Source organism: Dipodomys merriami, unplaced genomic scaffold (genome assembly GCF_024711535.1).
Source record: "Dipodomys merriami isolate MVZ:Mamm:240054 unplaced genomic scaffold, mDipMer1.0.p SCAF_850, whole genome shotgun sequence".
In the NCBI taxonomy this organism is placed as follows: Eukaryota; Metazoa; Chordata; class Mammalia; order Rodentia; family Heteromyidae; genus Dipodomys; species Dipodomys merriami.
The window spans coordinates 19,232-47,138 of NW_027206458.1; the positions used below are offsets into that span (position 1 = coordinate 19,232).

Here is a 27,907-nt window from a genome sequence, read left to right on the forward strand (position 1 = left end):
ACTCTACCACTGAGCCACCTTTCTTTTTTTTTTTTTAAGTCTACATGTGTTTTCAAGTCTGAAGTGTGCTTACAAAAACCAATTTCCTAATGGGTATAAGCTTTTTATTTTAACATAAAAAGTTCAGTAACTCTTGAAGCAGCACAACAATCCTGTGAAGTTTAGATCATTTTATGGTTTTCATTTTACATTGAAACTCTGAGTAATTACTTCAGGATGAATGATTTAAAAGTACTACATGGTGAAAACCAGCATCATCACTTCCCCCTCCTTTCCTCCCCCTTACCCCCAGATATAGCCCAAGCTAGCCAAGAAACTACCCTTTGGACACACAATAAATAATCGATCTGAGATTTGGCCCCAGGTTAAGGAGACTGGAAGCCCAGTATTCAAACTGTGAGGATCCTTAAAGATTATTTAATACATGTTCATTGAGGAAGATTTGAGTTTAGAGAGCCTAAGAGCCTTGATCAGTACTAAGTAGGTTCTGGCAGAACTGGACTGGAACTGGACTTCTTATGGGTAACTTACTTACTGCCTTCAGGAAGAAGTGGGAGATCAGACTGTCTTCATTTGTACCCTTTGCCACTTTTCCATGCTGCTTGACTTTTTTCCTGTACAATCCTTTCTGGTCTGCTAGTTCTTTCCTGCACGTCTATCTTTGCAGTATTCCTCCCTTCCAGCCCTTTCCTGGAAGAGCTTTATCTTACCTCTCTGTCATTTTAAGGCTTCTTTTCTCCAAACCCAAGGAGGGGCACTCTCCCATATGATTCACAGGCCAAAGCATTACCCTCTGTCTTCTTGACTGCAAGTCTGTCTGTGACTCTATGGCCCCTTTGTGTCTTCTGACTCAAGGTACCTGTGTGTAAGTTAGTTTTGCCAGCTGAAGCTACATCGTAAGGTTTTGCTGGGTTCACAGGTATCCTGTTACATCTTTGGATTCCCTGAAGCTATGTGCCTTCCCCAGGACAGTGTGGTAAATGGAAGGACAGTGAGGCTGAAGTCCAAGAAGTGTATTTGAGACTTATTCTTACCACTTACTGGCCAGTTGACTGTGGGAACATCTGAAACTAAGTCTTCTCATCTGTGAAAGAGGCTGTAAGACTTGAATGTGGTTATAGATGTGAACTTTTTTTTTTTTTAAGTGATAAGGTACTGTATAAATGAAAGGTGTTTTTTTTTTTTTTATCATGGTGGCCCAAATGCTTCATAATTACTTTAAAATGAATGATTAAAAAGTACTACATGGTGAAAAGTGTTCTTCCCTTTCTCCTATCCTCCCTAGTCAGTTGTATATAGCCCAAGCTAGCTTTGAACTTGTGATCCTCCTGCCTGAGACTCCAGACTGCTGGGTTTATAGGTATACCCCACTATGTCCCACTTCATGGCACCTTTTTGGCTGTCTACTTTGCATTGTATTTTTGACTTCTGAGAAGGATATGTGGATGGCCTTACTAATCATAGCCATCTTCTTTAATAACACTTTAGGTATATTAGTAGTAATTAGTTAAAAAGAAGAAAAAGAAAAAAAACAGAACTTTAGCAGCAGCAGTATCTTGGTACAATGTGGTTTTCAGGTAGACACTTACTGACTTTAAACAAAGTACTGTATTCACTTTGGTCAGAAACCTTCTTTCAGCTAAAGCAGGCTCATTAGGAGCAATACAGAGAGCTCGAACCATTGACTTGGCATTGATTATTTGATCATCCCTAGAAGTTTATTGTAAGTGAAGCAGCATTTACGATTCTGGGGTTTTCCTGGAACTGCTGCTATAGTTAGAAGTGAATTATTCTATGTGGCAGGAGTGGCATATAGAAAAGCCATAATTCTGACTAACTGACATGAAAAAAAGATTTTAAATTTATATTATGTCATCTTTTTGGCTCGAATCCATGAGCTTTACAGTATCTTGCAGTGCTTTGATCAGCCATTATCCCAGGTCTCAGTAAAGCCGTGGGGTCTGGTAACAGAGGCACAAGACATTTCTGTGGCTTTGTGAGAGTGAAGCACTGGTGGCATAGCTGGAAGAGAAAGAAGCAGTGGCTTTCCTGGCCCCCATGATATGGGCTTAGGCTATAGCCTCCAGAATCCTCCACCTCGAAGCACTGATGACAGGAGTGCCTTAGTTGTAGGATAGAACACAGATAAGGTAGGGTGCTTTCATGATTTTTTTTTTTTATTTTGGTCGGTCGTGGGGCTTGAACTCTGGGCCTGGGCACTGTTCCTCAGCTCTTCAGCTCAAGGCAAGCGCACTACCACTTGAGCCACAGTACCACTTGTTGTTTTCATGATTTTTAAAAATGACAGTTCTTTTTTTTCTAGAGGAGAGGGTATTGGAAAGAGCTCAATCTCCTAGATAGATGTAAGTCTATCCAGAGAAGACAATGCTGCTGATCACTGTGGAGCATTTAAATTGTTCCCCCACCCTGGGAATCCAGAGTCACATACTTACACTGATTAGCCTTTAAGCTCTCAATGTTTTTATGAGAGTTATAATGTCCATGAGATATGAAGATGGTTATTTGCCTAGTTAGGTTCTTGTACTAGAACTGTATTCTATCAAGTGGCTACTTTCAGGACATTCTCATTTTCTAAGCTTAGTTCATCAGCATTTTATTTGTATTTTCTACTTTGGAAAGCATAGGCTTTGATTCCCTCAAGTCATGTATAACTATAGGTGAAAGTATCTTTAATGAAAAGAAGGATGCTTATAACATTTGATTTTGAATCTTTTGTTGGTTTTAAGTTCATCTGTTTTTACCATATAAATCCAGTAGTGTGGTCTTTGGCCACATTGTAATGATCATATTTGGTGGGGTTGGGAGAGGTTGGGGAGAATGATTTTCAAGGAGTGACATTGATAAGGATTTGTTTGTACTCATATATTGAACCTCATTTGTACAACTACTTACGGATAATAAAATTCAAATGGACTATATTTCTTTTTCTTTTGTTCACTGTCTAACATTTAATTTTCAGTTCTTCCTTTGCACAAATACTAGTATTTCAGAAGATGCCTTTGGCAATCTTTTTATCCAAGACTTTTGGAATTCTGCTTATTGGAAATAATGTTATATACCACATATTGCAGTTAGTCAGTGTTCGGACTCACGGGGCTGTTTTGTTTCTTTTACTTTTCTTTCATTCAGAAGCTATCAGAAGTATTTGCTACTTACATGAGAATGTGAGAAACTAAAAAAATTTAAGACATTTACAAATTTCTCTGAATTTTTTTCTCATACAAAGCAGCATCTTATAAAATTGAGCTACAGAAGTAATCCTCTTGAAGAATTCACTGCTTTCATCAAAAAGCTTTTAATTGCTCATCTTTTATCCTTCTTGTTTTCTAAATTACTTTGTATTCATTTGAGTAGGAGTCAAGCCCCAGTGAATCATGTTCTTTTTAAAAGATAATTGTAATTTCTGCTGGATTGCGTTTTTAACATTGAAGATTTTTCTTTTATATCTTGTAGTAAGAAACTTGAATTGGTTTCCTGGAATTAGCCAAAGTGTTTCTAAAATGATTTTGCTGTTTTCTACTTCTTTTAAAAATTATCTACATAATGTTTCTTTGTTTATTTTGAAATATTGAAATATTATTTGAATGAAGCCATTACACTAAAAACATCCTTAATGAGAAAAGTTGTCATTCCTTATACAGCAGATTCACAGTTCTACATATAAAGGACTAGTAGAGCAGTGCCCAGCATGCCTTTTAAGTGCTGTGATAGGTGTTTAAAAAAATTGTTAGAATGTCAATTGTAACAGGAATTTTAAAAAATCAGCATACAAAATACTATAGAAAATATAGATTGTCTAAGAATCTGATTGCTAATCTTGTTTTCTCAATTTAAGATGAAGAATAATGAATATGTACGATATTGGAGGTTAGTTGGGAGAGTAAGTGTACCATGATTTCAATATATAGTGTTGCTTGCAGTAAAGAAAGAATGCTTTAGGGCTGGGAAGGTGGCTCAGTGGTAGAGCGCTTGCCTCGTATGCATGAGGCCCTGGGTTTGCTTCCTCAGCACCACATAAGCAAAAAAAAATAAAAATAAAAAAAAATCCGGAAGTGGCACTGTGGCTCAAGTGGTAGAGTGCTAGCCTTGAACTGAAGAGCTAAGGGACAGCACCCAGAGTTCAAGCCCACGACCAACAAAAGAAAGAATGCTTTAGCCTTTCTAAGAATTACACTGAGTTCTTCCCTGAATCTACCATATTTTAGTATATTGGTGTACATTTGCCTGCCACACTACATATTTACTTTTATAATCTAGCTTCCATAAATGAGAAAAACTGCATCCTTTGTATATATGAGTCTGCCTTCACTTACAATTTTTTGCAGGTCCTTTCATTTCTTTGCAGATTGGTACTTAAGGGGTGGGGTCAGGGGGAGGAAGGAAGACTAGAAGAAGGGTTTATGAGAATGCATTGTAGGGGTTTGAGGTGTGGCTCAAGGGTGATAAAACGCCAGCCAGTGAAGGAGAAGTATCAGATGCCAAGTTTGAGTACATGTCTCACAAAAATTCAATCCATATCTTACAAAGTTAAGAAAAGTAAGGGAAACCCCTTTGGGGATGGGTGAGCATGTTGAAAGGGGTGACCTTGATCAGCATGCATTATATTCATACACTTCTTTGTCAATAGCAGCTCCTTTATGTACCTATTTAAAGAATATATATATATATATATATATATATATACACATACACACATATATGTATATACACATACATACATACATATACATATGTGCGTGTGTATGTGTGTGTGTGTGTGTGTGTAAGAATGATGGGAAAACCAGTCTCCTTGCTTACAGGTTGTCATGGAATTCTAGTTCTAGAAGAACCTTAATGATTTTGTACTGACCTTTCAATCTTACCTAATGTTCAAAGAAAGTCTGTGATTCCTAAGTATAAGTAACACATAGTCTAATGGTACATATTTTAAGGCTTTGTAAGTTCTAAAAAGTTTTATGCAGTAGACTTGCTGAAAGAATAGGCTTGTATAGAACACTCAGATTCCTTCCTGCCCTACAGGTTCTCAGTCTATGTCCCTTTCTTGTTTGGCCCAAGCTTCTTTATACTCCACAGCAGGGAGTTCTTTGGCCATCTTTTGCTCATCCATGGCATCTGGCAAAACGTGGTGTTGGAATGACCTGCTCTTTGTAAGAACTGCCTGTGAGTTGCTAGTGCTGGTCTGTGTGCAGATGTGAAGATGAGAGTTATAGAAGGATTCCCTGGTCTAGCACCTTCCTTTTTCAGGACCTTTACACCTGCTGACCCTTTGGTCTACACTTCTTTTTTTGACTTGGTGTTCCACTGCTGAAACAACCATCATATCTTAATTCTATGTTACTGTCCTCTTGAGCCCCAGACTGGCTCACACTCACCCTGTTGTATGATCTCTGTTTTTGCTTCACGGTATCTTTAGTTGTTTGCAATGACATTTGTTCCATTTTCTCTGCTTCTGTTATTCTGAAAGCTCTAGATGGGCAGGGACATATTACTATTTTTCTTTATTGTGTCCTCCTCATCTAGCTTAGTTTTTGGCATAGAGAATTGCACAAAACTACTTATTGATGGAAGAATCTAAGTAAGGTGTTTTAAGTTCTACTTCAGAGTCACAGCAAGGCATTAGCATTCAGACCTCATCCTTGCTAGGCAGGTGTCCTACCATTTGAGCTGCACTTCAGTCTTTTTTTGCTTTAGCTATTTTTTTTGGGGGGGGGTCCAGTCGTGGGGCCTGAACTCTGGGCCTGGGTGCTGTCCCTCAGCTCTTCAGCTCAAGGCTAGCGCTCTACCACTTGAGCCACAGCGCCACTTCCGGTTTTTATTCTTTTTGCTTATGTGGTGCTGAGGAATTGAACCCAGGGCCTTAGGCATGCAAGGCAAGCACTCTACCACTGAGCCACCTTCCCAGCCCCTGCTTTAGCTATTTTTCAGGTATTTAAATGTATTTCTCCTGGCCTGGCATTGGACTCTGATCCTTTTCCTAACAGCCTTCTGCACAGCTTGCTTGACAAGCATGCCAATACTATTCTTGGCTTATTGCTTAAGATGGGGTTTCACTAACTTTTTGTCACGGCTAGCCTCGATTGTGATCCTTCTGGTCTCTACCTTTTGAGCAGCTAGGATATGGGTGTGAGCTATAGTGCCTGGTCACATTAAGCTAATTTTCAGTTGCTGTCTTGATATAGGAAAGGATGCCTATTCATGTAATTCAAACAGTTGTTTATATTAATTTTAAATAGATGAAAGTATAGTGGTTCATTCTTTGACTCTTGGAAAAATTGTTTACATCAAAAATAGCCAAATTAAAAGCCAAAAGTATCAAAACTCCTGTTGTATCTTCTGCCTGTCTCCTATTGTTACTTTTACTAAAGTCTGGTCTACTGCAGAAAACCTTCCCCAGTTAGCTCTTGCCAGCATGTCAGGGTTGGTCACAGCCACTCAAGATGATATTGTAACACACTCACTCTATGAAGTTCGAATTGTTTTTGTTGGTGCATTTCTCCCTTGAATGTAAATCCTGTGGGAATGCTTCTCCAAGCCTCTGAGCTAACCATTCCTTAAGTCTTTCCTGCTCCCCATCTACTGCTGCTACATAGTGCCCAGGACTGTGCTTTTCCTAGTCCTAAGTCTGATAAAATATATGAATGATAGGATGGAAAACTGAGATAATCGTGTTATCTTGGAAGCAATTTTGAATCACTGAATTTGGTAGCTTTTTCTTTGTGAAACTAATTTATTTCTAAAAGTGTGAGTTTTTGGGTGTCCTACATTGTTGCCCACTGATCTTCACAGTATCAGGAGGAAGATGGAAACGGGACAGTCTCCACTGTGACAAAGTCACAGTGCTGGTTTCCTTTCTCAGAATAGTCAAAGTAGTATCTTCTTTGCTGTCTATACCAGATGTGTCCTTATCAGTCTTTTCTTTTTCTTTCCTTCCAATTACCTCCTATCTGACTTATTTATTTTTGTCTTTAGCTTAGCTCTGAATGGACTGAAAAGTTGAGAAGAAATCCCAGTCTGCTTTTTGTGGGACATTGAACAACCGAATAAATGCAGGTATGTAGATTTGCTTTGTCCTTTCCCTTTTTCTTTCCTTTCTTCTTTTTTCCTTCCCTTTTCATTCTTCCCTCCCTTCTCCCCTCTCCCCTTTCCCCCCATCCTTTTCTTTTGGTGACAGGGTCTTGCTATGTAGACTAGGGTAGACTTGAACTGGCAATCCTCCTGTTTCCTCTTGAGTACTAAGATTGCAGACATGTGTCACCATGCCTGGCTAAGATTTTTTTTTAAGGAAAATATCTGTCTTTTAAAGAGAGTAATGAAATTTTGATTGTGAACTATAGGACTTCGGTACTATATTCTTTAAAACAGCAACAACAACAACTTAGTATCCGGCTGGGAAGGTGGCTGAGTGGGCAGAGTGCTTGCTTTGCATTCATGAGGCCCTGAGTTCAATTTCTTAGCACCACATAAGCAGAAAAAGCCAGAAGTGGTGCTGTGGCTCAAGTGGTAGAGTGCTAGTCTTGAGCTGAAGAGCTGAGGAGCAGTGCCCAGGCCCAGAGTTTAGGCCCCACGACCGTCCCCCCTCCCCAAATATATATCTTATTCCCAATGTTAACTTAAAAATTACAGGTATAAAAGCACTAGAAAGCCGAGCGCTGGTGGCTCATGCCTGTAATTCTAGCTACCCATGCCTGAAATCCTAGCTACTGAGGATCATGGTTCAAAGCCAGCCTAGGCAGGAAAGTCTGTGAGACTCTTATCTCCAATAAACCACTAGAAAACCTAAGTGGCACTGTGGCTTAAGTGGTAGAGTGCTTTGAGCTGAAGAGGTGAGGGCCAGCGCCCAGGCCCAGAGTTGGAGACCCACAACTGAACCAAAAACAAAACAAAACAAAAAACCCCCACAAAACACTAGAAAGAGTAAAAAGTTAGTTACCTTATAATCTTACCTAAATACTACTGTTAACAATTTATTTTATGTTCATCTAGATTTTAATATGTATATGCACAGCTCAGAGAACCATAATATTACCTGTATTATGCCTTTATACTTTGTAAGGTGCCAGGTACATTGTTTAGTGTTGGTGTATATAACTATGTATTTCTTGTTTAGTAGAGCTCTCCTGGAGGATATTTTTTCTAATGGTGCTATACCTTATACATGTATAATTATCTATATTACCTGATTATTTTCTTCAAGTTAAGGGATATGATTCTTTAAATTTTTCCTCTGTCATGTGTATAAAAAAATCTCTAAGAAAAATATTTTCATTGAACAGGCTTTTAACAATTCTGTTTTCCATCTGGTGTGTGTGTGTGTGTGTTGGAGCTTGAACTGAGGACCGTGTGTGTGTGTATGTGTGTGTGTGTGTGTGTTTGAACTGAGGACGTGTGTGTGTGTGTGTGTGTGTGTGTGTGTGTGTGTGTGTGTGTGTGTGTGTGTGTGTGTGTGTGTGTGTGTGTGTGTGTGTGTGTGTGTGTGTGTGTGTGTGTGTGTGTGTGTGTGTGTGTGTGTGTGTGTGTGTTTGAACTGAGGACCAGGGCCCTGTCTCTGAGCTTTTGTGTTCAGGCTAGTGCTCAACCACATGAACTACTAATACACTCTGGCTTCTTAGTAGTTAATTGGAGGTCAGAGTCTAAAGGTCCTTCCTACCAAGGATAGCTTAGAACTGCAATCCTCAGATCTCAGCCTCCTAAGTAGCTAGGATTACAGACTTGACTCACCAGTGTTTGGCTTCATCTCAGTTTTTTAATGTGGAATGAAATTAGAATCTGAGTGCTGGGTTTTAAAATGTTTTGTCTGCTGAGAGGAACTGCTTTCAACAAGATTCTGATTCTTAGATTTATTTTGGAGACTAAGCAATCAAAATGGAATGCCTTTATTTTAATTCCCCTCTTGAAAGCATACCATTTCCCCTTATCAGGGTAGCTAATAAATCAAGCAAATGGACTTGGCAAAAAGAACTGTGACTGCTGTATGCCCCATAGACTTTGCTTGTTTTGATTCTTCCTTGGTTAATCCTTCAAGCACAACTGTGTAAGCCTCTGTGCTTCAGACTAGGAACATGAATATGAGTGTCACAGTTCTTGTCCTCAGAGACCTCACAGCATGTGAATAAGCTGGCACCTTTCATTGTGGTTAGCTCAGTGTACTGAGTTTAGGGGAACAGGGAAGGGAACATCCACTTTATAGGTGAAACTGAGGATCAGTGAAGACTTCTAAAGAAGGTACTATGTAGCCTGAGTTCTAAAGAACATTAAAGTTTACTATGAAAGAAGTAAGGGAGGGGAAGGTAGCTCTGTAGAGGAGACAGCATGAACAGAGTCAGAGGGTGAGAAACAGCACCGGGGAGAGAAGGGACCAAGAATGCTGGTATCCTATGGTTTCAAGCCTGACATAAGAAGTGGAGAATGACAGGAGATAAAACAATGAGGCTAACTGGCCTGGAGAGGAAGGGCCTCAATTTAAGAGTTTGAGAACTTGTCTGTACCCTAATGGGATACCACTAGAGGATCTGATAATTTACGAAGATATTTACCTTTAGGGCTAGATGAAGGTTTGTATGACAGGCAGGAAGAAAATAGAAGTCTGAGAGCCAGAAAATTAGTTTTTAGGCCTTTGGTATTGAGGGAAGGAAAGGAAAGAATATATGGGACATTCTCCTGGTCTTCTTTGGCCTGGCCCAGGGCTGAATAGCTGAGGTTGCTTCTTTGTTCCTAGTTGTCACTTTTAAGGGCATGGGAATGACTAGCTTACAGTACCTCATAAGTGGGTCCTACCTCTCCACATCAAGCCTTCCCATTTTCCTTCCATTGGCTAGACGTCCTGTTTATCCTCCTATTTGCCTACAAGGTGATAGGGATCTGGCTCTCATTCTTACTTTTTTCATCGCCCTTCTGTATGAATATGTCTAGGTAGTCAGTTTATGTGCTCTGGCTCAGATGGGGACATGAAGACGTGATTTATGCCCTCACCCAGCTTGCTGTTTAGTAAGAGATAAGCATAAAATTAAGACTGTTGCCAGGTGCCAGTGGCTCCCACCTGTAATCCTTGCTACTCAGGAGGCTGAGATCTGAAGATCGTAGTTCAAAGCCAGCCTGAGCAGGAAAAAGCCAGAAGTGATGCTGTGGCTCAAGTGGTAGAGCACTAGCCTAGAGCATAAAGAGGCTCAGGAATTCAGACCCTGAATTCAAGCCCCAGGACTGGCAAAAAAGAAAAAGAAAAAGAAAAAAAAAAGGGCTAATTCTTGCCATAGTTCTGCTCAGAAATTATGTGATCCAGCTGGGGACCAGTGGCTCACATCTGTAATCCTACTCAAGAGACTGAGATCTGAGGATGGGGGTTTGAAGCCAGCCTGGGCAGGAAAGCCTGTGAGACTCTTACCTACTTAACTACCAAAAAAGCCAAAAGTGGAACTGTGGCTCAAGGGATAGAGCACCAACCTTGAGCAAAAAAAGCCCAATGATAGCACCCAGGCCCTGAGTTCAAGCCCCAGGACAGGCACAAAAAAATAAACAAGAAAGAAGTTATGTGATCTTAGTAAAGGTAGCAACATTAGTAATTATGTATCATTGCTTTTATATCATTAGTTCTAGAGTAGACCACGTTTTTCAACTGCAGTTTGCGTGCTGTAGAGAAAACAAATTTCTCCAGTCAGGTTTTAAGATTATTTTGATTGTTTAGAAAAGTAGTTCATTATGCTAATTAGTTAATTTTTCCATGGTTTCTTATGTCTGGCCTTTTTGATTTTTCATAAGGGAAAGAGTAGGAATACTTATATAATATCAAATGTTTCTGCTCTTACCTTCACAGGACTCTTATCACTTTAACTTTTAGTACCTAAAATGACCACATCATCTTGTCTTCCTCCCCACATAGTATCTAAACATAAAAGAGGACTGCAATGCCATGGCTTTCTGTGCTAAAATGAGGAGCTCCAAGAAGACTGAGATGAATCTGGTAGTCCCCGAGCCAGGTGTTGAAGTGACCTTTTATCTGTTGGACAGAGAGCCCCTCCGACTGGGCAATGGAGAGTACACGGCGGAGGAACTGTGCATCCGGGCTGCTCAGGAATGCAGTGAGTGTTGGTTACAGGGCTTGGGAGGCTGTGTGCCACTGGCAGAGAAGCAGATCTGAAGTCTCTCTCCCTCTTAGTTTTGCTGAGCAGTTTTCCTCTTGGCTTCCAGGAGCAGGGTTCTGCTTTGTCTCTGCCATTGCTACTTACTTCCAATTGATCTTCAGCCAGTAATTTTAAATCTGCAGTTTTACTTGTCACTGTAAAGTAACTTAATCTGTCTATATCACTAATGAACTGTTGAGTACCAGGGAATGATGGTTGCCTCCGTGTGGACTCAGTTTTTTCTTCTTTTGAGATGGCCTCTCACTGTGTAGCCTAAACTGATTTAAGATTCACAACCCTCTGTCTCATTCTCAAGTGTTGAGATTATAAACTCATGCCACCACATGAGATTGAGACTCAGTTCTTATTTCTCCCACATCTATATGATTGGGATAACATTAGCTATTGATGAGGTTGTATGTAAAACACCTAGAACAAAATACACGCTCCGTGAGCAGCATCTCTCAGTATATTAGGAATTATTCAGAACTCCTGCAGTCTGGCCTATTCTCTTACCACCTTAGCTTGCCTTTCCCCATGTGGTGCTGGGTTGAAGTAAGAAGTTGAGTGCTGCTTTGTGGCTTGGTCAAGTTGTCAGGTTGTGAAAAGGGACAGTGAAGCTGTTAATAACAGTCTGTTTTTTTTTTTTTTAGTGAGGTTTGTCTTACTTAAAGTTAGCCTCCCATCTCTGACAGTGAGAAACCAAAGCACCTAACACAGAAAAGCTCCTTTCATTACCTTTTGAACTTGACATGAACAACTTGCCTGATTTTAAATGACAAGTGAAATAAAGACATAGAAACTTAGTTTCGGGTTTAATCTGCTTAGATTATGGTGATTATACACTTAAAACAGGTGGATTTTTTTTGTGCTGGTCCTGGGGCTTGAACTCAGATCTTGTGTACTGTCCTTGAGATTTTGTGCTCAATGCTAGTGCTCTGCCACTTTAGCTACAGCTCAACTTCTGGCTTTTTTGGTAGTAATTTGGAGATAAGAGTCTCATAGACTTTTCTACCTGTTCTGGCTTCAGAACACAGTTCTCAAATAAATCTCAGCCTGCTGGGTAGCTAGGATTACAGGTGTGAGCCACCAGTGCCTAGCCAACCCAACTTTTTTTTAAAAAATGAAATCAAGTAGGGGTAGTTAGTGCCTTAACTACTCATGAGGTTGAAATCTGAGAATTTCATTTCAAAGCCACCCCAGGCATACAAATCCATGAAACTCTTTATCTCTAGTTAACCAGAAAAAAATTAGAAGTACAAAGATAGCAGGGGTGGTAGAAAAAACTAAATGAAAGCGCAAGCCTGGAGTTGAAGCCTATATTGGCACATATATACACACACAAAACCTTAGCCCTCAAAACAACATTACAAGGATAGTATAGTTATTTCAAGAAACACCTACCTTGTTAGTAAAGTTCTTTGTCTAGAAACCCTAGAAACTCTCTGATATATCCGTCTGCTTAAAAAGCTTTAATGTGTTAGAGCACCAGAAAGTGAGAGAGCTGTGCTACAAGAAAAAGTGTAATAGACCTGCTGACTAAACATGAGATGGGTAAAAATGGGCTGAATTATATAGGGTAGTGGAAAAATAAGCCATAATTTTAAGTTACTTTGAGTAAGCAGCAATGCATATATGGAAACAGCCTTAGATAGCAGTTTAAATTATTTTTATTTTGACTGCATTAGAAAGAGTCCCTTTCAAGCTGTAAAGGACCAGGCAAGGGACCTTCATGTACTATCATTCTCATTTCAGGTATCTGATTTGAGAATAAGCACCAATTATTTTATCCCCCCTCCCCTCCCCATACTTTTTGTCATTTAAGTTTCTTGTTTGAGGTCTGGTTGGTCCTGAAACCACCGGTAATGATTATGGGTACTATGTCTCTTTTTATATACTTGTTGGAATTACAAGTCTGTATTTTATTCTGGGCTCTAAAGTGAGTAGCTTCATAATCTTTATTTTTTTTCTATCCTGCTTATTATTAAAGAATATGTTGGAGAGATAAGCTCTACTGGCCAACTTTGTTAAGCATATACTTCTTCCTAAGTTGACTACTAAAAGCATTTATGATAACTATACAGAGTTACTTAAGAGGCATATTTATTATTAATGGCAATATATTTTAATCACCACCAGAATCATTTCATTTAGTATTTATTCTAAAATGCAGTTTGTGTGTACTACTGCCAGGAATTTCTTTGCATATTTAATTTATAATCATAGTGTATATGAATTGTTTAAACTTTTTTTTTTTTGCCAGTTGTGGGGCCTGAACTCTGGGCCTGGCCGCTGTCCCTCAGCTCTTCAGCTCAAGACTAGCGCTCTACCACTTGAGCCACAGTGCCACTTCTGGCTTTTTTTTACTTATGTGGTGCTGAGGAATCGAACCCAGGGCCTCATGCATGCAAGGCAAGCGCTCTACCACTGAGCCACCTTCCCAGCCCTCAAACATGTTTTAAAGGAAGCAAATTAAAGATTTCCTAAACTCTAAGAATGTTTTTGTGATTAGCATAGTATATATTAGAGCCTCACAGATAGCCTGAAAAAGATAAAAATATTTCAATCAAGTTTCTATAAGACTTTTTCATAGACAACTAAAATGAGAAATAACAACTTTTGTTTTAAAATTAGGAATATGTACCTATTAGTTTGCCAGGAAGTATGTTTATATTCTCCAGGTGGTATAGTTCTTTATTATTATGAATGGGTTAAACTGCCTGACTGAACATGATTAAAAGTTGTATTTGCCCTAAGAGTATAAGATGACCTAGATTCTTTTTGGATAAGAGAATTTCTTATCTTTGCGTGTGTCATAGTTTGGAAACATAGGGTCAAATGAATATCTGTAATTTTCTTATGTGTTCTCTTCCCCAGGTATCTCTCCTTTATGTCACAACCTCTTTGCCTTATACGATGAGAACACCAAACTCTGGTATGCTCCAAACCACATCATCACTGTCAATGATAAGATGTCACTTCGGCTCCACTACCGCATGAGGTACCAGAGTACAAAGTTGGTGCTTGTGTAGTTTCCTCCTGCATCAAAGAATGGCAGTTAGTCTGGGTCCCTGAGTCACTTAGCTAGAAGTACAGTAATTTTGGTAATTTGTAACTTTTGTGTTTGCTTGTTATGAGAAAGTATTTCCTTAGTATTTGGTGTATAATTCAAAATGAGTTTGGTCACCCTTTACACATTTCAGAAGAGAAATCATTATACTGTAAAGACCATTGTGAATAGTGTCCAGCAGAATTTCCCAGAAGGTTAATCATGTTTATGAATTTAATGTTTTGGGTTGTAACCAGAATTTAGAAAAATAGGAAGGAATAGATAAGATCAGTACATGTACATATGGTTGGAGCATTGTATTTTGAAACTTTTTGCAATATATTTTATTATATATATTTACTGGGTCATGATATAAAATGTGTTTCTTACTAAAAGATATATCTACATGATAAACAGCACTAAAATCATAACTTAGAAATTGTAGGTTGGTCTTGCTCTCAGGGAATAGCTGTTTTAATCTTCTCCTGAAGACTTTTGACAATGGGCTATGGCTTTTCTTCTGATGAGAACTTGTCTTTTCTCCCATGTTGCAGACTTTGCTAAACCTGTAGTGTCTCGTGGTCACATAGATAGCTGGTACTTTGACCACTGCAGTCTCTTGACTTTGGAGGCATATTTAGTTTGGCAACTAGAATTGAAAGCATCTTAGATACTAGTTAATTACAAGTCAATGTCTATTTAGCAATGTAACTTATTAAAAGGAAGGATTCTCTTTGAAGAGAGAATAATTGTATATTTGTGTGCTCACACATGTGTACAGACATGTACCAGTACTAGGTCTTGAACTAAGGGACATGACTCTGTCCCATAGCTTTTTAAATCAAGGTTGGTGCTCTACTCCTTGAACCATGGCTCCACTTCCAACTTTTTGGTAGTTAATTGGAAATAAGAGTATCATGATTTGTTTGCTCAGGCTGGCTTTAAACTATAATGCTCACATGTTAGCTCCTGAGTAGCTAGGGTTGCAGACCTTAGTTTGTATAGCTCTGATTAAATCAACAGATGCTAATAGGATGCCAAAAGCATGATAGAAAAGCTGTCTCAAATCTCAGAAGCTCTCTGCAGTGTCTTAGCTTCTAGTGCCTTTGTAACTTTGGTAGAGTTGTGACCATTCCAGAATAATAGGGGTAATTTTCTGAAAGCTGAACCAGATCTCACTTTCATAATCCTTCTGGGGCTAATTTTTCTTCTTCCTCTTGTACTTATTGAAGATCTGACCTTAAGGGGAGAGGTGTCATGTAAGATTTCTCGCCTCAGATAAGGGAACCATTTACTCCACCCAGCTGAGCCTTCTGACCATATTTTGATTTGTTTTTCTAAGTATAATTTTGTTCTTTTTGGCCAAGGACTGGTTGTGTGATTAGCAAATTGATATATTTAATGGCTCTTAGTTTGGGCAGGGAACATGCCATTGAGTTCTAATTCTTTTCCTGGAGCTTTCTAAATTTAGCTGAGTCAGGATGGTAGTAGCTGGCATTCAGAAGAGACTTGAAAAAATTCAAGTCTCCTATTTCTCATGGAATAACTGATACCCAGAGAGGAGAGTTACCCAGTTATATGTGTAGTAAACTATGTTAACACTACAGTCCTCTCTGAAGCATTAGTCTTCATTAGGTGTAGGAATACCTACACCTAACAGGTTTTGCCTGTTTGCTGCTAGGAAGTACACAACAGCTTTGTTTTTGTCATCTTTACTGTACCTGATATTGTACTCAACAGGATATTGTTTTTTTTTTAAAATCACAGGCCCTTTGAACATGGGAGAAAAAAATACCACCCTAAGCTAAACAAAGCATTTGCATTACAACAAAGAAGAAAAAGTTTGAAAACTCAGTCTCAACACTGAACAAGATATGATATGAAAATAAGTGTTGGTGATTGTTGAATCCTATTTTGGGATGACATATTCTTTTGCTTAAAGCTGTGGTTTTTCTACTTTTAGATAACAATAAGATTCAATAGTTGTTTTCGCAGTATATATTAATGGAAAACAATTGCATTCTTCATTCCTTTTTGCTTTTTTTTTTCCTGGTAGTATGGGGTTTGAGCCTCCCACTTGAGTTACACTTCCAGTCCTTTTTTTGCCTTTTCAGCTAAGTGAAATCCCTGATCCCATTAGTAAAACTTCAAGCAAAATCATGGGGTACATTGTCTATACACTTAAATGTACAATCATCTGTAATAAAATTTCTCAAAAACGGGCTGGGAAGGTGGCTCAGTGGTAGAGTGCTTGCCTTGCATGCCTGAGGCCCTGGGTTTGATTCCTCAGCACCACATAAGCAAAAAGAAAAAAGCTGGAAGTGGCACTGTGGCTCAAGCGGTAGAGTGCTAGCCTTGAGCTGAAGAGCTGAGGGACAGCGCCCAGGCCCAGAGTTCAGGCCCTACAACCGGACCCCAAAAAAAAAAAAAAAAAAATTTCTCAAAAACGTATAGGTAGATTTCTGAGAGGTTTGTCTATATCTCTCTATACTTTTTTCATCATTCAGAAAATATGAATGGGCAATGACCATGCTTTGTTTATCACTGTTTTTCCTCATTGGCCTGTTATATGAACAGAAATCTGTGTATACCAAGTGTGATAAATATCTTGTTAATTTATTTCATTATAAATGGACACTTTTGACAACTTATAATTATATACATTTATGGAGAACTAAATGACTTTATTATTTATAAATCTGAAACGATTAGGCCAATCTAAATATATTCATCACCATAAATACTTAATTTTTGTGGTGAGAACATTGAAACTGCTAGCAGTTTTCAAATGTGTACTGCACTATTTTTAACTATATTGACATACTGTGCAATAGATCCTATTAAGTACTCCTACTTCTCCTGTCTCATATTTTGAACTCTTGACCATCTCAATGGTTAATTATAAAAGAAGAATCTAGGTCTTTCTAGTTTTGTCTTATTAGTAGTTAGGAAGGTTGTTGATGTTGGTAGTTACCTTTCCCTCCTTCGTTCCCTCCATCTCTCTCTCCATTCCTCCCTCATATGAGGGCTTTGAACTCAGGGCCTTACAAGAGTGTGAAGCTTTGTGGCTTATGGATGTTGGTCTGTCACTTGAGCCATGCACTTTTCTGGTTAATTGGAGATGGAATGCTATATACATAGCCTACTGAGTAGCTAGGTTTACAGGTGTGAGTCACCAGTCCCTGGCACTTTTTTTTTTTTCAAAGTAGGGATTTGGTAAGTTGCCAGACTGGCCTTAAACTCATAATTTTTCTGCCTTAGCCACCCAGGTAGCTGGTGGTATAGGTACAAGCCACAGTACTTGGCTTACCAATTTAAAAAATGGTGTTTTGACATCTTGTGAAATAAAAAACTGTCAACCTTTAACTGTGGCAACTCAAAGGGCGGGGTATGTGTTGTTGGATTGGTTCAACAAACACTTAACTTCAGTACCTCTCTTAAACTGCCTTCTCTGTCCCGGAGAGTTGTTTCTGCCATTGTGTAGGAAACCTTCCATATTGTACATAGCTCTTATGTTCCTATCACTGCCTTCCTCCACCACCAGAGTTTACCTCTTGCTCTTTTTTTTTGGGGGGGGGTGGGGGGGTCCAGTCATGGGCCTGAGCTCTAGGTCTGGACGCTATCCCTCAGCTCTTCAGTTCAAGGCTAGCGCTCTACCACTTAGGCCACAGTGCCACTTCCAGCTTTTTTTTCTTTTTTTCTGCTTATGTGGTGCTGAGGAATCAAACCCAGGGCCTCATGCATGCAAGGCAAACGCTCTACCACTGAGCCACCTTCCCAGCCCGTACCTGTTGCTCTTTTGTTGGAGTCTTGCTTTGTACCTTGGTAGTTTGGGTGGTGGTTCACTCCTCCCTGCTTGTGAAGGGGCAGGAACTATACTGAATCTCTTAGCCTGTATTCTGTCCAACTCTAGAAGAGTAAGTACTGCAAGGCTCAAGGACCAGCAGCTTCTGCATCAGCTGCATCCTTAGGGCTTTCTTGTTACAAAAATCTGATCCCTTGTCACATAAGTGGAGGGTGAAGGGATAACCAACTGCTTTGGAGACCTGATATAGTTTTTTATGTAGTATTTGGGCTCTACAGTAATGTGTTTTTTTCTGTGTTTAACAAGGAGACACCAGCTCTCATAGTCGAACTCCTACTCCTTCTCATTAAGTTACAGAGAAGATGGACTGTATAAAATCATCAAAGGAAGCAAAGTGCCGAGCATCAGCAGCTTACACTTATAATCATAGCTACTCAAGAGGCTGAGAACTAAGGATCACAGTTCAAAGACAGCCTGGGCAGAAAATTCCCCATGAGATTTCTTATCTCTAGTTAACTACTCAAAAACTGGAAGTAGAGCTGTGGCTCAAAGTGGTAGAGCGCTAGCCTTGAGCAAAAGAGCCCAGGGACAAAGCCCAGGCCCTGAATTCAAGCCCTATATTGGACTTAAAAAAAAAAAGTTACAAAGTACCAATTTTTTTTCTTTAACTTTTTACCAGTTCTTTTTGTCCATGTTAATTGCTACTCTTGAGCTCTCTCATTTTTTTTTCTTTTTTTATTGAATCTGTCAAGAATGTATTAAGCACCAGGTTCTAGGGATTCAGTGGTGAGTGAGACATTTATGGCCTCTTTTACCGTAGAGTTAACACAGTTACCCAAAAAGTTACCAGAATCCTCTGCGTATCTGTTGACCTGTTCCATGTCCTCTGCTTCCTTACAGAGGCCCCATCTCATATCAGCATGGCTCTTTTTTTTTTTAAATCTGCTGAGTTAGATTTTGTATGCTGGCATTTGTCTTTCATTGTGGTCCTAGGGACATAATCCATTAAGTGTACGCCAAAGGACTCACAATGTTATCACAGGGCCATGAAATGCATCAGTTTTATTTAAAGTCACAGTAATATGAATACAGTACAAGTTGGTTGAATTATATTCATCTTCCAATCAACACAGTTATAAAATACAACTTTCAATGTTTTCTTATTGTTGAAGGGAAAAGTACATGGGGCTCATAGAAGCTGTAGTGTAGTTGTGCTTATGATACATGACCCTCACTGTGTTTACTTTATAATGTTGCTGGATAGGACTCACAAAAGACAGAGGCTGTGCCTAAGAGCTGTCTCAGGGCCTAACACGGGACCTGCTATGACTCAGGTATAGCTCAGTGACACATATCTATTTCCTCCCTCCCATCCCTTCTTCTGCCTCTACTTCTCCCCTTCTTTCTTCCTCTTTGTCTTATCAAGTGATTGATTAATTGACTGTACAAGATCTGAAATATCAAGGCTTCTTGCTCCCTAGGTAAGTGCTCTATCATTTGAACTACCAGCCCAACAGCAGTTCTTTTTGAGGAGAGTTTTATCCACTTCAGAGTAACATGGTTGTCTTTCTATTAGCTTATGGGCAGGTCAGGGGGAGAGAACTATAGACAGAGCTAAGTCTGCATCCCAGAAACAGCCTGGGTCAATGTAGCCCAGACATGTTCATACTTTCCAGAATTCATGTTTTCCATATAGGCGACACAGGAAAGCAGTAGTTAAGAGTAACAGACTTGTGGTTGTAGAGCACCTTGCATCTTGCAACCTTCAATATCTTCATCACTGCAGTGAAAACCATAAAACATACCTTTTAGAGATGCTGTGAAGATTAGGTGGCATGTTTGTAGAGTTCTGTTATCCACAACACTATAGCTGATACTTGTAGCAGAGTTCATGTAGTTCTATTCCTAATCCTTGTTTATCCTAGGATATAGCGCCACTTTAATAATAGCAGCCTTGAAACTGGGAAATACAGCAATGTCTTGGACCAAGTCAGGATAGCCAAGCAATTTGGCTATAGCTACAGGGCCAGCATATAATTGCAGGCAGCAAGTATTTTCCTGTTTAAGATGACATAGCAGACACCACAGGACCATCCTGTGATCATCAGGAAATAAGCTATCTCCCAGTGTTGTAGAGGAAGTTCTGACAGGATACTCTGGTGAAATGCTTGCTAGAGTGAAAGTGACAGGAATGACGAGGGGATGTAAGGTGTAAACCTTTGTCTCTGCTTACCTCAGGCCAGTTCCGCTTCCAGTACCAACTACTCAGTAGACACTGGAGTCGTTTTCTAGTACCAGGGACTAAAATTGACATTTTTTTATTGCCTTTCAGGTTCTACTTCACCAACTGGCATGGGACCAATGATAATGAACAGTCTGTGTGGCGACATTCTCCAAAGAAGCAGAAAAATGGCTATGAGAAAAAAAAGGTTCTAGATGCAACCCCTCTCCTTGATGCCAGCTCATTAGAGTATCTGTTTGCTCAGGTAGGAAGTTTGGATTCAGGATGACCTGGATTTTGTGGGGAGACTGAGGCATCTGCTGGATTTAGATTCCTGGTACAGCTGAGTCTGGTGGGCTAGGGTATGTTATGTCCTGTTTTGTGGAAATTCTTGCTGTATTTAGGCTTGCCCCAGGTAAGAGGGGAGGCAGCAGTTCAATCTCCCAAGAAGCTAGCTGTTCTGCTTTTGGATTTTATTCTCTATTGCTTTCTTCCTTCCAATCCACTGCCATTTTGCTTGTTATCTGTGATGTCCTAGGCACAGAGTTGAGGGGATTTGATCTTATTCATGCAATAAATGAATGATGATTCTTGTGACATGTAGGAAGTAGAATTAACTCTCAATGTATTAGTTGAGAGTCTAAAACAGTGACCCAGAAGGGAGAAATTGCTGGTTTTGTTTAGTGTAATGGCAGTGGTGTTGAGTAAGAATGAACAGATCTGCCATTTATTTTGAAGATGAATTTGATACTACCTACTGATGTGCAAGGTGAGAGGATTGGAAGATAAATGATGATTTCTAGGATTTTGTTTGGGGCAATGTTTGGTGGAGAGTGAGCCTGAGGAAGATTTAGTTCCCCTTTGGAGAAGCTTATGAGACATACAAGAGGAGCTTTAGGGGGCTGGGAAGGTGTCTCCGTGGTAGAGCACTTGCCTTGCATGCATGAGGCCCTGGGTTTGATTCCTCAGCACCACATAAGCAGAAAAAGCCAGAAGTGGCACTGTGGCTCAAGTGGTAGAGCGCTAGTCTTGAGCTGAAGAGCTGAGGGACAGTGCCCAGGCCCAGAGTTCAGGCCCCACGACTAGACCATTCTCCTATCCCTCCAAAAGAGAGGAGCTTTAGATAGGAAATTGAATAATGATACTAGAAAGCAAATCCTTTATTTGTTTATTTATTTATTTATCACATACTCCTTGATGTTTTTGTTTTTTCTCAAGTTTTCCCTATGATGCTATCATTATGATAAGTTGTTATGAACAACCTAACTTCATATATATATGGGTTTCTGTCCATGCCTTTTATTTCCTTAGGGCATGAGTTTTTATATCGAAGTTACAGCTCACTGTACAGCTTTCATTACTGTTTGTACTTTATCCTGTTCCCTAAGTAAATTAGAACTAGCTTTAGAGACTATTATAGAGAAACAAGATAATGTATAACCATGGGCAGATATTGTTTAGACAGAAGTAATCAGACTGATCTTTTTGACATCAACCTCTCAGTTTCATGTATCTCTATTTGAGATTTATTCTTTTTTCCCCCCCACCTATGTTTCCCCATTCACAATACAGATTAAGTACAGGGCCTAGGCTAAGGTGTATATGGGGTAGGTTTACTCTGCCTCCTCTTTGTATACAGTCAGTGTAAGAACACAGCCCATGGTAGGCACCAGGAGGCCTCTGAGATTTATTCTTTCATCATTCTTGGGAGCAGAGGTATAAAGGAAGACTATGACATATTTCAAGGATGAAGTATTACATTAATACTCTGGCCTTTTGCAGAATTATGTATGATATAGTTGTGTAGAAAATGTTCACAGAAAAATCAGTTACACTTGCTCCTCCCCCCCAAAAAAATCCTAGCTTCAGATTTTGTTCTTGTCTTACTTAGCACATTATAAGAAGATTATTGTTGGTTTTCAGAAATTTGTAGAATTTGCTAGTAACCTTTCCTTACCTAAGAGGAACAAGAAGTCCAGTCGTGGGCAGAAAAGGAACTGCAGCTTGAGAATCCCCTAAAAAGTCATCAGGGGACTGGGAAGATGGCTCAGTGGTAGAGCGCTTGCCTTGCATGCATGAGGCCCTGGGTTCGATTCCTTAGCACCACATAAGCAGAAAAAAAAAGCCGGAAGTGGTGCTGTGGCTCAAATGGTAGAATGCTAGCCTTGAGCTGAAGAGCTGAGGGACAGCGCAAGGCCCAGAGTTCAGGCCCACGGCCGCCCCCGCCCCCCAAAAAAATAAGTCATCAGGTACTGGTGGCTCACACCTATAATCCTAGCTACATAGGAGGCTGAGCCCCCACAGAAGTCCATGAGACTCTTATCACCCAGAAGCTAGAAGTAGAGCTGTGGCTCAAGTGGTAAAGTGCTGGCCTGGACTGTGCCCTACCCCCTGAGTTCAAGCCCCAGAACTGGCACACACACGACTGTGCCTGCCCGTGTGTGTGTGTACACCCTTACACACAGCCATCACAGTGAAGTTTTCTGAGAGAAAATGATTGTCTTCAATAGGAGCCCCTCTTCACATCTTTCCCTGCATCAGTCTAGAAAAAGACTGAAGAGTTTACAGTCCTCAGTGTGCTGAGTGCTTTTACGTCTTCAGTGCAGATTGTGTATGGTTATGGTACAATGTTGAAGAAAGGCTCCTTGGAATCAGGTCTAGGTTGAATCTTAACCTACCACTCACTAAACTCCTGGCCCCATACTACTCTGTTCTATTGATGCTTTTGGTAGGTAACTCTCTGACATTTGATCATCTTGTTTGTTTATTATACTGGGGTTTGAACTTGATCTCATGTTTATTATGCAGGTGCTCTGCCACTTGAGACATGCTCCCTAGCCCTTTTTACTTATTTGTTAGATAGGGTCTCTCATTTTTACCTTGTCTTGCCTTGGTCAACAATCCTCCTACCTATGCCTCCCATGTAACTGGAGTAGCAAGTATGTACCACGGTGTCCAACTCACTAACTTTTTACCCAGGCTGGTCTCAAACTTTAATCTCCCGATCTCAGTCTCTCAAGTAGCTGGGATTACATCTAGGTACCATACTCAGCCTTTCTTCCTCTTTAGAATGGAATCCCCATGAGGTCAGAGCATGGTTTAGTTAATTGCAATCTGTTCAATGCCACTCATTATTTGTGGCCCATAATTGATTCTGCTGAATGAATGAGTGGGATTGCCTTAGAGTCCTCATCTGTTAGAGAGAGCTAATGTTAATACCTGCCTGACATGGCTATTGTAAATATTAAGTGAAATAATATAAAGGAACCGAGCATAGAATCTAGAAATGAGATTGGGATTAAGAAGAGAGCCAAAATGGACATCATCATCATTGCTTTGAACAAGGCAGTTTTGGAACTCTTTGCTAAGTTTCTCTGCCTCCTAATTACATAAGGGGTGTGTACCCTGATGCAGGTTCAATACTGGTAACTTTTAACAGCAGATATGGAAACATACATGCGATAGATGCACTATAGAATGTGAATTCCTTCCCCTTTCTTTTAAGTTTACATTAGAAAGGGAGGCTGTGGCCCTGCCAACTTTATATACCAGTTTTTGGACTAGCTGTCTAGTATGTTTGTGGAATTAAAGAGTGATCAGAGTCACTCAGCCTAGTGTCACTACTGTGCTCTGGTGCAGCTTAGTCTAGCATGCTCTGGGATGTTATTCAGCCCAGTGCCACTTTTCCATGCTCTAGTGTAGTTTGCTGATATGGCAAGCTCTGTGAAGGGGCTTTATATGTTTGTACTCTTCACCAATGCATTTCAGAGTGCCCAAAAAATACTGCTTAATTGAATGACTGAAACTAAGGAGAACATTAATGCCCAGCTTTGTTGAAAAGTTTTGATGTTGGAGAAACTGTAAATATGATTTATATCATTGCTGTAGTGCTTTTCTGGGTATCATCTCCCAGTCTGGAAGCTGTACTGTCAAGATAAAAAAAGACAAGTAGGACCAGTCACGAGTGGCTCATACCTGTATTCTTGCTACTCTGCTACTCAGGAGGCTAAGATCTGAGGATCAAGGTCTGAAGCCAGTCTGGGTAGGAAAGTATGTGAGAGTCTTATCTCAAAATAAGCGTGCGTGCGCACACACACGCACACGCGCACGCGCACATGCACACACACACGCACACACACGCTGTGGCTCAAGTGGTAGAGTGCTAGCCTTGAGCAAAAACACCCAGGGATAGTACCCAGGCCCTGAGTTCAAACCCCAAATGGGCAAAAAAATTAAAAAAAAAAAAAGACAAGTGGGCTTCGATGCTAAGTGATTATGGTTCCTTTTACTCCAAAGGGACAGTATGATTTGATCAAATGCCTAGCTCCCATTCGAGACCCTAAGACTGAGCAGGATGGACATGATATTGAGAACGAGTGCCTCGGAATGGCTGTCCTGGCCATCTCACACTATGCCATGATAAAGAAGATGCAGTTGCCAGAACTTCCCAAGGACATCAGGTAATCCTTTCTTCTGGACAAAGAGTGGATGGTGGAGATGATGTTGTTTTTATATGCACTCACACATGTCATATGACTACACCCAGCATTTGCCTAACACCTGTTCTCTGCAAAACCCAAATCTTAGAATATTTGAAAAAGATAGCTTACTTAAAACTGAGACCTGATTTTAAAAAAATGTTTTGTTGTTATTATAACAGTGATGTACAGAGAGGTTACAGTTACACAAATCAGGTAAAAAGTGCATTTATGCTTTGTTCTTTTTTTGTTTGATTTTTTTTTTGTTTTTGTAAGTTGTAGGGCTTGAACTCAGGACTTGGGTGCTGTCTCTAAACTCTTTTGCTCAAGGCTAGTGTTCTACCATTTTGAGCCACAGCCCCACTTCCAGGAGTACTTTCCTTTTTGGACAATATCATCCCTTCCCTTGCTCTGTGATCTGATTTTAAATAATGACTGGTAGTCTCAGAAACCTATTCTGCAGTGTAATTTGTTGAATAAGGATTCCACTCAGGTTAGTGACTCACCTTCTTCTTACCCATGGTGGACATTGCCATCTGTGTCTGCAGTTTTCTCCATGGTGTCCTATTTCACAGTCCTCAATATTGCAGTATAAGAAGCTGTTGCTACCCTAGCCTGAACTCCCAGAGAGCTTACATAGCATACTAGGGAGCCATTCATTCTTACATGTGGGATGATTAAACTTCATTATATTATATAAGAAAATTGTATTTATATTATAAAATATTAAAGGTTAACATTCAGCATGTTTTTAATTTTGTATAGTTTTTTTTTTTACTCCTCAATAGGGTATTGTTATTGTCATAAATGAAGAGAGTCTCTATATCAAGAGTTTTTTTTTATGGCTCCATTAACTATAATAGGTAGTAAACATCTCATAAAGTTATTTGTTTTTTACTTTATGGTACTGGGGTTTGAGCTCAGGGCCTTGTGTTTGCCAGGCAGGCTTTCTACTACTTGAGACACATCCTCAGTCTGACTTCTTGTTTCTCTTTACCCTTGACCATAGTCCATCTCATTCTCAGTAAAGCAAGAATTGAGTTATTGCTTTCTCTTTTTTTCTGTTGCCTTTAACCTTCATTCTGGGTGCGAGCGTGCGTGCGTGCGTGCGTGCGTGCGTGCGTGCGTGCGTGCGTGTGTGTGTGTGTGTATTTATTTATTTACCTTTGGTGCTGGTTCTTGGGCTTGAACTCAATGTGCTTTAGCTTTTTCACTCAAGCCTGCCACTCTTCTATTTGAGCCATAACTCTTCTTCTGGCTTTTAATTGTAGTTAAGAGTGTCATGGACTTTCCTGTCCAGGCTGGCTTCTAAACTGTCATCTTCAGATCTTAGTCTCTTGAGATCTGAAGCTATGGTTATAGATGTGAACCACTTGTGCCTGGCCGTCTTTATATTTTCATTAGGCTGAAACAAAAAGAGAGACAGCTCTTCTCTCTTGTATTAATCTATATTAAAAATTATACTATAAGTTGAGGATAAATGCCAAACTTCATAATACACTTCTGCTGTGAAACCATTAATGTTGCAGGGCTTCTCTGGGACAGGTATACCACACTCCTGGGGATAACAAGCAAATAAGTCTCCTCATTTGTTTGTTCCATAGTAGACTTGTTCTTTCTTTTATAGATGCTCATGATCATCTTAGAACTGACTCTTGTTTTGAAAATACTACCAGTTTGTTGAGACTGATTGTTATATATCTTCTCATTAGTACCTTGGTGGATAACTATTCTTTCTGTTGACTAGATGATCCACTTAATATATTTGGGATGTACTCATGTGACAAACACTTAGCCTTTGAGTACTTTTCTTATTTTTTAAATAAAAAAATCCTATGGCTGGGGCTGGTGGCCCACCACTGTAACTCTAGCTACTCAGGAGGCCGAGATCTGAGGATCTGGGATCAAAGCTAGCCTGGGCAGAAAAGTCCATGAGACTCATTATCTCCAAATAATCACCAGAAAATCAGAAGTGGCACTGTGGCTCAAAGTAGTAGAATGCTAGCTGTGAGCAAAAAAGCTCAGGGACAGTACCCAGGCCCTGAGTTCAAGTTCCACAACTGACAAAAATATACAAAATAAAATAGATCTTTATAGAAAAATAAGCAGACAGACAGGCAAAGTAGCACATTGCCATACATTATTATATGTGAGTGTTAACATGCTTAGAACAATTAAACTAGCAAGCAAAAAGGTAAATATGTATTTTTGTGTCTGTGAATGTATTTTTGTGATTCAGAAAATTTGATGTACCTTTCCATTCTTTCTCCTTCTCAATTCATGTTCAACACTTTTTTATTTATTATTATGGTGATGCAGGAATAGGTCCTCCTTTCTCATTTGACAACAGACAGGTTTGCTTCGGAATCTTTTCCCACTAACCTGATGAGAAATAAAGAGATACCTTTATTTCTTGTAGCTACAAGCGATATATTCCAGAAACATTGAATAAATCCATCAGACAAAGAAATCTTCTCACCAGAATGAGAATAAATAACGTTTTCAAGGACTTCCTCAAGGAATTTAACAATAAGACTATTTGCGACAGCAGTGTGTCCACACATGACCTGAAGGTGAAATACCTGGCTACCTTGGAAACGCTGACAAAACATTATGGGGCTGAAATATTCGAGACTTCAATGTTACTGATATCATCAGAAAATGAGAATTGGCGTCATTCAAATGACAGTGGAAATGTTCTTTACTATGAAGTAATGGTGACTGGAAACCTTGGAATCCAGTGGCGACAAAAACCAAATGTAAGTGCATGTCAGTAACCCTTATGGTTGGAGTTTATTTAAGCTAGGGACTGTACATGAGTCATCTCTTAGTCATTCATGAAGCACATTTGAGGCAAGAATTGAACTTAGGCCTCTGGCTTTATGAAATAGGATTATCAGCTTTACAAAATTAAAGATCTTGTGGGGTAGAGGGGTTCTAAGAACCTGGTTTTAAATCTAAGGAAACCTGTCTCCATATTTTAACTCCACTAGTTTTGGTTAGAAGGCCTTGGGAGGGTTATTTTACCCATATCAGCTACATATTATTCATCCATCAAATAGAAATACATTTGTTCCTTAATGTCTGAGGGGAAGGGGTAGCTCCAGAACTCTCTGTAGATATCAAAATCTGTGGGTACTCTTGGATGTAAAAAGATGTAGTATTTGTATATAATGTGTGTATATTGTCTTGTATAGTTGGTAGTTCTAGATTACTTAT

General features: G+C 39.7%; 1 protein-coding gene and 1 non-coding gene across 2 annotated transcripts in view; one reads left to right on the top strand and one right to left on the bottom strand.

Moving 5' to 3' along the window:
- Positions 1-27,907, top strand: part of LOC138820275 (tyrosine-protein kinase JAK1-like) — a 75,111-nt gene that overhangs the window by 11,596 nt on the left and 35,608 nt on the right. The window contains exons 2-7 of the mRNA XM_070011970.1: positions 6,991-7,071; positions 10,895-11,093; positions 14,013-14,136; positions 20,322-20,475; positions 24,507-24,670; positions 27,108-27,447. Coding sequence (XP_069868071.1) covers positions 7,066-7,071; positions 10,895-11,093; positions 14,013-14,136; positions 20,322-20,475; positions 24,507-24,670; positions 27,108-27,447 — 987 coding nt within the window. The 5' untranslated portion in view covers positions 6,991-7,065. The remainder of the gene's footprint in view (positions 1-6,990; positions 7,072-10,894; positions 11,094-14,012; positions 14,137-20,321; positions 20,476-24,506; positions 24,671-27,107; positions 27,448-27,907) is intronic.
- LOC138820280 (small nucleolar RNA SNORA51) lies at positions 21,758-21,889 on the bottom strand. Its single transcript, XR_011369809.1, has one exon. It is a non-coding gene; the product is annotated as a small nucleolar RNA SNORA51 (small nucleolar RNA).